The following is a 10000-nucleotide window of genomic DNA, read 5'->3' on the forward strand; positions in this document are numbered from 1 at the left end:
AAGAAAGAAAAAGAAAGAGAGAGAAGCGAATCAACAGAGAAACATAAAGATGGAGAACGAGAAGAGGAAAAACGAACGAGAGAGAGAGAGAGAGAGAGAGAGAGAGAGAGAGAGAGAGAGAGAGAGAGAGAGAATGTCATTTTAATTTTTCTCTCCCATCAAAGCCCCGTCAGTTGGTGTTCCCTTGGTGTGGGATTTACGATTATGGTGTTGAATAATTCACTCACAAGGACGAGGTGGTGTTGAGTTCACTGATAGCAAGGGAAGGTGATGGTGAGGTGAAGAGTTGTGGTGATGAGGTTAAAGATTCTGGTGATGAGGTTAGGTGAAGGTAAAAAATTGTGGTGATGAGGTTAGGTAAAGGTATTAGTGGTGATGTGGTAAAAATTGTGGTGGTGAGGTTAAAGGTAAACATTGTGGTGATGAGGTTAGGTAAAGGTAAACCGGTAGTGGTGATGAGGTTAGTAAAGGTAAACCGGTAGTGGTGATAAAGTTAGGTAAAGGTATTAGTAATGATGAGGTTAGGTAAAGGTAAACCGGTAGTGGAGATGAGGTTAGGTAGAGGTAAACCGGTAATGGTGATGATGTTAGGTAAAGGTATTAGTAGTGATGAGGTTAAGTAAAGGTAAACCGGTAAAGGTGATGAGGTTAGGTCAAGGTAAACCGGTAGTGGTGATGAAGTTAGGTAAAGGTATTAGTAATGATGAGGTTAAGTAAAGGTAAACCGGTAGTGGTGATGAGGTTAGGTAAAGGTAAACCGGTAATGGTGGCGAAGTTAGGTAAAGGTATTAGTAGTAATGAGGTTAAGTAAAGGTAAACCGGTAGTGGTGATGAGGTTAGGTCGAGGTAAACCGGTAATGGTGGCGAAGTTAGGTAAAGGTATTAGTAGTGATGAGGTTAGTTAAAGGTAAACCGGTAGTGGTGATGAGGTTAGGTAGAGGTAAACCGGTAATGGTGGCGTAGTTAGGTAAAGGTATTAGTGTTGATAAGTTTCATGAAAGGTATTAGAGGTAAGTAAGGTAAAAATAATGTTATATTAGTGGTGGTGTGGTTAGGTAAAGTTATTAGTGGTAAAAGTAGGTAAGTTATGAACGGTGGTGAATGTAGGTGAAGATATAAAGTTACTAGTGGTTGTGAAAAGTAGTAGTAGGTGTTTCTTTTGAGATTTTGCTCAGTTGTGGTGTTGTTTGTGTTTGTGTGTCTTTGTGTTTGTTGTGTTTGTGTGTCTGTGTTTGTGTGTCTGTGTGTTTGTGTGTCTGTGTGTTTGTGTGTTTGTGTGTTTGTTGTGTTTGTGTGTCTGTGTGTTTGTGTGTTTGTGTGTTTGTGTGTTTGTGTGTTTGTTTCGTCTTAAGTTGTGTTTTTTTTTATTTTGGTTTTTATTTTGTTGTTTTGTCTCGATTCATATATATATATTTTCCTTATTTCCTCTCCTATGTTTTGTTTTTATTTGCATCTCTCTCTCTCTCTCTCTCTCTCTCTCTCTCTCTCTCTCTCTCTCTCTCTTAAAAACCTAACCAAACCTAACTTAAGCTAATATCACCAAATCTAACCTAACCTAACTTAATCATACCTATCATAACCTAACCTAACTTAACCTAACCTAACCAAACTTTACCTAACACAAGCTTCACCTAATCTAACCTAACCTAACCTAACCCAAGCTTCACCTAACCTAACCTAACCAAACTTAATCTAACCTAACCTAACCAAACTTAATCTAACTTAACCTAACCTAAACCCACTCAAGTTACGTCAATAGCACCACAACAAACTGCCACAAAACCACAACATTTGATCAAAGTACTAATTTCCCTCACCCTCAGCTAGTCTCCACACACACACACACACACACACACACACACACACACACACACACACACACACACACACACACACCAGCCAGCGCCAAGTCACCACGCGTGCTTCTTCCAAGGCTACACGCTTTTCCCTCACTCTTCCACTGTCACACTATTCTGCTCATCACTGCTTACTTTCCTGCCTCATTTTCCCTATTCTTATTATGTAGTCTTTCGTGTTTCTCGCTTCTTTTTTTCTTTTCTTCTTTATTTTTGTTTCTTTTCATTCTGTCTTTCCGTGTTTCATTTACCTTATTTTTTCTTCTTCATTTTTCTGCCTCTTCATTTTTTCTTTCTGTATTTCTCGCTTATTTTTCTTCTTTTTCTTCTTCTTCTTCTTCTTTTATACTTAGCTACATTTTTCCTTCATTTTATTTTGTCTTTTTTCTATTTTCTATCGTTTATTTTTTTCTTCCTTTTCTTTTTTTTTACGTTTTATTTTTCCTCTTTTCATTTAGTCATTTTCTTTGTTTTTTGTCGTATTTCACCTCGCTTACTTTTCCTCCTCTACAACTTTTCTTCTTTATATTTTTCCTCTTTTTTTTATTTTTTGCCTTTTCGTATTTCATCTCGCTTATACTTTCTTCTTTTCCTTCTTTTTTTCATACCTCACTTTTCCCTCTATCCATTTTCTCTTTTCGCATTTCATCTCGATCAATTTTCCTTCCTTTTCATTTTCATTTCTTCTTCATATATCGCATCAATTCTTAGTTTCCTTCTTTTTCTTCGCTTCTTTCTTCGACTTCACTCAATTTTCTCTAACTCCACAACCGTGAGACAAAAACAGCAATAAAAACACACGAAACGAACCCACAATTAAAAACCCAAACCACGTAGAAAATCAAGAAATAAGAGAGTGAACCGGTTCGTGATGCAATTCAACTTAAACCTCTTCAGTACTGGGACGCATTTTTACCATGAATTTTGGGTGTTATTAGACGAAAATCACCAAATAGTAACCAGAATGAATATGGAAACGTTTTATGGTATTGTTCTTAACCCCTTCAGTACTGAGACGCATTTTTACCTTGAGTTTTGGGTGTGATTAGACGATTTTATTGACATTCGGAAGGGTCTACGGAGGTCAGAAGATTAACGGCCAGTCTTTTCACTATTTTAATCCCTCACATGAGTTTCATAAGTTGTATAAAATCACCAAATAGTAACCAGAATGAATATGGAGACTCATGTTATTTAGAGCATTTTAAGACAGTTTGGCATGTTTTTGGGGCATTTTAAGACAGTTTTGGCTACGATAGCACCATTTTATTGACATTGGGAAGGGTCTATTGAGGTCAGAAGATTAATAGCCAGAATCGTCACAGTTTTAATACCCCACATAAGTTTCTGAAGCTGTAGAAACATCACCGAATCGTAACCATAATGAATATGAAAACGCGTCCTGGTACTGAGGGGCTGAAGACAACACTAAGGCAACTCGTAAATTTTCAACCTTTTCTGCCATTTCTTCCTCCAGTCCGTGCCATAACTATGAAGTGAAATATTGCCAGGAATAAGAGGAATAATACATAAGGGTACATTACGGTTGAGAAAATGTAGGTTATGTTGTTTTAAGGCTATTGCTGGCTGTATATCACGGCTTTATGAGTGTCTTGGCTTCCCTTCCGACTCTGATAAGGAGGAAGAGTGTGTGTGTAGCTGAAAATACGAGGGATAAGATCAGACAATGCAAAACGTGGGGGGAATGTGTAAATGTGGGTTTTTCGGGGTCAATGTACGGTTAATTTGAATGTTTGTGAGTATTCGTTGTCTTTATTCTCGAACTTCAACGTCAGAAGCGACCAACACTTTGTAAAAAAAAAAGAATGATACGAGTAAGAGAAAAACAGCATTAGGATTTCCAGAAGTTTAGGAAAAATGTCAGTAATATTTTTATTTACTTATTTATTTATTTGACTATTATTATTATTTAGTCGTTTATCCATCTATTTTTTTTTTGTCTATTTCATGCCATAATTTTGGTTCTAATGGACATTCCTTCCTTCATTTTCAAACTCAAGCGTCAGAAAAGAACTGATCCAAAATTACCAATAAATGTAAATAAAACAGAATCAACAAATAAATAATAAAGTCACCAGGATAACAGCACACTGCAAACAAACCAGGGTAAAAATGTGCAGTTTCAACCAATATACCCCATCTTATATTTCTTTTCCCTATGTCTAACAAGCTTGGGGACCTCCTGGGAAACCTAACCTAACCTAACTTTTTATTAATTTTCGGTAAGGTAAAATGGGGTTAGAAATGTTCGTAGAAGCTTGACCTAGACCGTGAGAATGTGTATAGTTACGTGTGGTGTATTGGTTCTAACTGCACTAATACTCAAACCAGGAAACATCGCAAGTAATCTTTCCTGGTGTGCTTCTCATCATCCTTAACCCCTTCAGTACCAGGACGCGTTTCCATATTCATCCTGGTGACTATTTGGTGATTTTATACAGCTTCAGAAACCTATGTGGGGGATTAAAATAGTGAAGACTGTGGTCATTAATCTTCTGACCTCCATTGACCCTTCCTAATGATAATAAAATGGTATAATCGTACACAAAATTTATGGTAAAAATGCGTTCCTATACTGAAGGAGTTAAAATATGAAGGGATTAAGTCACTGAAGCCAAGAGTCGTGAGATACACAAAGCAATGACTCACCGTATCTTCACCATCACCACCACCACCACCACACACACACACACACACACACACACACTTCACCTTATCAACACAACTAACACTCTGAACTTACCTGGCCGTCGCTGGCGTCCCCCGCACCATCATGGGGCCTGCAACACCTCTCTACAGGCCGAGGTGTTGCGGCATGCACCAACTCAACACTGCCGCTGCCATGACACCAAAACACTACCTTCTCTCAACAGTGACTCCGTTCATTACTTATTTTTCTTCGTAACGCTGCACTGTACGTTGACCGGGAGTAGTGAAGTGACACACCGTTTACCGTACTCCTCCAGGGGCGTCACAGTGCACCATAATAACGCGTGGAGGCAAAGATATTAGGGATTTTAACGCTAACTTCCGACATCACGCTAACAATTTTCTCTTCTTTCTCTCGTGTCCTACTTCAATGTAACCGAGAGGTATTTCTTAATAGAGACTAATGTATTCTACTTCTTGACGTTCTTACAAGTATATTTTCGATAATTTATGAGTTTTACATGAATATTTAGATACTCTGCAAGGATTATTAATGATTTTTCTTCTATTATTGATGAAAAGTTTGTATTTTTAAGGAATTATACTAAGACAAAGTATATTTATTTTTTATGTCTTCAAAAACCAGGTTGCCACAAATTGTTAGTTTAAGTCTATAGAAAAAAAAAAGAAAAAAAAAAGGACTTATCTTCCTTTTCTTCTTATGTATTTGCAAAGCTTGAATCACTAAGAAATTTAACCTCCACCCTACATCAGCAACATGGCGCATTGCTTCAAGTGTCTCAACCCAACGGTTCGAAGCTTTGTGAAGTGCACCATGAAACACCACTTTGTAGGACAGTTCAACCTTACTTTAGATCCCTCAATACATTTCTGCGTGGAGATTTGTGTACTATTAGACCATTTTATTAACATTAGCAAGGGTCTATGGCGGTCAGAAGATTAATGGCCAGAGTCTTCACTATTTTTACCCCTCACAGAAGTTTCCGAAGCTGTGTAAAATCAGCAAATAGTAAGCAGAAATATGGAAACGCGTCCTGCTACTGAAGGAACATACAAGCCACGCCTCTCCTGACAACCTGACGGAGACATAACAACATAACAACATAACACAACAACATCAACAACATCAATAACATAACAACATCAATATCATAACATAACACCAATAACAACAAATTAATACCAATGCAACATAACAAGCCAAGCAGGTCGTCCAGGGGCACCACCACAATCACCACCACCACCACCACCACCACCAGTGACAGGAATGAAGTGCTTGCAAGAGTTACGTGCCGAGAATCCTTTATGTCACGTCTCCCTCGCCGCAGTAGTCAAAACATCACATCGCCGCGTGCCAGCTTCTATATTTACCTACACCAGCCCTCCTGTCGTGCATCTGTCACTGTGTACTGTATATACTCCTAGATCCCTCACATTAATCCCAAACCCTACTGAACACTCGCTTATACAATCCAAACCTCTAAAAACCTCAGTATCAAGTTTAGGGAAAAATGTCAAATATTTTTTTTATTTATTTTATCTATTTATCTTATTATTTTATCTTATTTTATTTATTTATTCATTCAATTTTTTTTTTTTTTGTCTATTTCACGCCTAATTTCAGCTCTTACGGACACTCCTTCCTTATTTTCAAACTCAAATGTCACAAAAGAACTTATCAAGAACTAATAATAAATGTAAATGAAATAGTGTAAACAAATAAATAATAAAGTCACCAGGATAACAACACACTGCAAACAAACCAGGAACACATCACAAGTAATCTTTCCTGCTGTGCCTCCCATCATCCTTAATCCCTTCAGTACCAGGACGCGTTTCCATATTCATTCTGGTGACTGTTTGGTGATCTTATACAGCTTCAGAAACTCATGTGGGGGGTTAGAATAGTAAAGACTCTGGCTATTAATCTTCTGACCTCCATAGACCCTTCCTAATGCAAATAAAATCGTCTTATCACACCCTAAAATTCAAGGTAAAAATGCGTCTCAGTACTGAAAGGGTTAACTATCACCTCATAGACCAGAAACGACCTTGAGTCAGTAACACCACCACCACCACCGCTACCGCTACCGCTACGCCCCCCGCCCACCCGACCACAGCAAGGAGGAGGAGGGGCGCCCACTCACTCCCCAAATAGCACATAAAACGGAGGGGCGCGTTAGTATCTTCACTGTGCGGCATGAAACCTGTGTCAAGGCGGCCATTCATTCCTTGTAGTTCCGTGTAGATGCCGCTTGTGGACCTCGCGTTGTGTTTAGCGGTGTTTTGACTGTAGAAGAGGTGGTGGTGGTGGTGGTGGTGGCAGAGTGTAGCTATGTATAAAGGTGTAGTGAAGTGTAGGAGTGTTTTGGTGAAAGTGTGTGATGGTTGTGGTGACAGACAGACAGTGTGCAGTGAAGTGTATAGGAATGTTCTGGTGAAGTATACGTAGGTTAGTGGTGACTGTGGTGTAGCAGTGGTGATGGTTGTGGTGACAGACAGTGTAGCTATGTATAAAGGTGTTTTGGTGAAGTGTAGGAGTGTTTTGGTAAAGTGTACGTAGGTTAGTGGTGGCTGGAGAGTAGCAGTTGTGGTGGTGGTGATGGTGGTGGTGCATGGTGACAAAGGGTGTAGCCATGTTTTGGTGAAGTCTAGGAGTGTTTTGGTGAAGTATACGTACGTTAGTGGTGGCTATAGAGTAGCAGTAGTGGTGGCTGTAGAGTAGCAGTAGTGGTGGTGGTGATGGTGGTGGTGCATGGTGACAAAGTGTTTAGCTGTGTTTTGGTGAAGTGTAGGAGTGTTTTGGTGAAGTGTACGTAGGTTAGTGGTGGCGGATCTTAAGCTTTGTGTTGTTTTGTGGTTATAAATTTTGATTCCGTTTCGATACACGCGTTTAGTCACGATAGTTAGCCAATGAGGACCTTTAGCTAGTCTGCTCTCTCTCTCTCTCTCTCTCTGGCCTAGAACGCGGATACTTTAAGGTTTGTACACTAGGTCTGAGTTGGTAAGGTGTGATATTGTCCTGTTCGTGGTCTAATGAACGACGGAAACTTGAGACAGAAGACATGCAGCGGATAATTTCCTGTCTCTCTCACTCCAACAAACATAACACAGTAAAATTCCAAGCTTCCTGTCGTTCTATGGAAGTGAGTTTTAATTGTAATGCACGATGAAAATAAATTGAAATAAGTTGATGAGTGAAAGCCTTTGATAGCTGATAACCTCTCTAAAACACTCAATCTTAAGCTTCGTTCTACTCGTAACTCTGCTGTACTAAGCTTCGATATTGTCTTTATGCCCTGTCTAGCAAAACGACTGAAGTTAGCAAGTGGGGAGGTATTGTCGACGGCTTCCTCTATCTCTCTCTCTCTCTCTCTCTCTCTCTCTTCTCACATACACAGACTAAACCACGTGAGCCAGCGGGCCAGCCAGCCAATGAGCCAGCCAGGTGGTGTTATAATAGCTACCTGCCCATCTGGATCTCCTCAGCGTGGGAAACTTAAACAAACGCAAACAAACTTTACCGCACCACGAGGCCCACCGCAGGGAGTGTGTGCCTTCACCTGCCCCACCCACTACACCTTACACCACGACACACTAACAGTCTGAAACACCTCAACATCGCTCCTCCACGACTCTCAAAAGGCTTTGGTTGAAGTTACACGGGTTCCCAAGGGTGTTTTATGCTTCTAGTGACAGATTAATGACACTTGGACACCATAAACACGAAACACTCTTGAGAACCAGGCTAAACATCCCCGTGGCCTGTGAACAGTTGTGGTGAGGGAGCAGTGTTTGGTGAAGGCGGAGGATCGAGTCACCGCGGGGATTAGAACGCAGGAACAGCTGGTACGAGTAAACAATCCTGGCGGGGCAAGAGGTAACACAGCTGGGGACCGATTAGCTCAGTGCATGACGGGCCACGGCGGGGGGAGGTGTGCCGTGCGTGACTGCAGCCTCCAGTAGGTCAGTGTAGGGCGCCGCGCACTCACCTCCGTCACCAGCGGCAGCAGAGATCTCTCCAGGGAGTGAGTCTTGATGTGCGAGTCCATCATGGCGGTGGAGGAGGCCGGCGGGCGCCCCTCTTGGCCACACACCCAAACCCGCGGCACTGAGCCCTCTCTCCGGTGCCCGTGCCAGCCGCCCGCCCGCTGCCTCGCCCGCACACACACACACACACACACACACACACACACACACACACACACACGTACATACGCACACACACTCTCCCGTACACACATACCGTACATACATACATACGTGGTGCACATGACTGGGTGTACTACGCCAGGGGAGATTATACGGATTGTTGTGATGGATTGTGTCTTATACTAGTGTTTAGTTGTATTTATAGATGTGTGACTGCTCTCTCTCTCTCTCTCTCTCTCTCTCTCTCTCTCTCTCTCTCTCTCAATAGATAAGAAAGATTCCTATTCATTTTACTGCTATCTGGTCATAAATCTAACACACACACACACACACACACACACACACACACACACACACACACACACACACACACACACTCATCAGGCAAAAACAATACTAAGAATTCCACACGCCGATAATAATGTAAATACAATGATCTATTCTTAATCCAACTCATGCTCACTTTTAAGACCAAGTAAACAGATAAACCGATCAATAAATGAGTAGAAATAGATCAATGAAAAAAAAGAAAAGAAAAGAAAAGAATAAAACGACTTGCAAACACGAGTACTATATTAAGCAGTCATTTCATTAAGAGGGTTTATGTCAATGAGAATCTTAACAAAATAACAATTGCCTCTACATAACTGCTCTCCGCTTACACGTTAACATCACACAAAACAATTATATATACAAAAAAACTGTCATGCATGTTGTGTTTTTTCCCTCTACCACAAGAAAGACCCTCTCTCTCGTGACAGGGAGGGAAAAAATTGTCAATGGAAAGGAAACAGAGGGAAGGAAAAAAGTTTGAGTATTTTATAAGGCTGGGAGGGGAAAAAGTGAATGGAAAGGAAAGAAAAGGAGAAAATAATGTATAAGATTGTTTTTTGTAAGAGTTATTTGACTGGGAGGGAAAAAATGTCAATGAGAAGGAAACAAGAGGAGGAAATAAAACAGTTACGTTGCTGGGAGAGGAAAAGAATCAAATGGGAAAGAAAGGAGGAGGAAAAAAAGTATGAGGGATTTATATAAGAGTAACGTGCCAGGAAAGAAAAAAAAATCAATGAGGAGGAAACAAAAGGAGAAAAAAAATATATGAGTTTTATAAGAATTACGAGTCGAGGAAAGAGGAAAATAAGTCAATGGGAAGGAAAGAATAGGAAAAAAAAGTACGAGAGATTTTTATAAGAGTTACGAGGCTGTGAGAGAGGAAAAAAAGTGACTGGGGAAATAAAGAAGAGGAAAAAAATATGAGTGGGTTGTTTTATAAGAGTTACGAGGGTGTTAGAAGGAAAAAG

At 40.4% G+C, this 10000-nt stretch overlaps 1 protein-coding gene across 6 annotated transcripts in view; it reads right to left on the reverse strand.

The window, feature by feature from the left end:
* LOC123508622 (alpha-catulin-like) overlaps positions 1-8666 on the reverse strand; it is a 157365-nt gene extending 148699 nt beyond the window's left edge. For 4 of the 6 annotated variants that reach the window (XM_045262444.1, XM_045262438.1, XM_045262439.1 and 1 more), the window contains exon 1: positions 8540-8666. In XM_045262444.1, coding sequence (XP_045118379.1) covers positions 8540-8602 — 63 coding nt within the window. In that variant the 5' untranslated portion in view covers positions 8603-8666. Of the gene's footprint in view, positions 1-4620; positions 4929-8539 lie in introns of those variants that run through there. The other 2 variants (XM_045262442.1, XM_045262443.1) reach the window with 2 other exon arrangements.
* Between the last annotated feature and the right edge of the window lie 1334 nt (positions 8667-10000).

Source organism: Portunus trituberculatus, chromosome 25 (assembly GCF_017591435.1).
Source record: "Portunus trituberculatus isolate SZX2019 chromosome 25, ASM1759143v1, whole genome shotgun sequence".
Classification (NCBI taxonomy): domain Eukaryota; kingdom Metazoa; phylum Arthropoda; class Malacostraca; order Decapoda; family Portunidae; genus Portunus; species Portunus trituberculatus.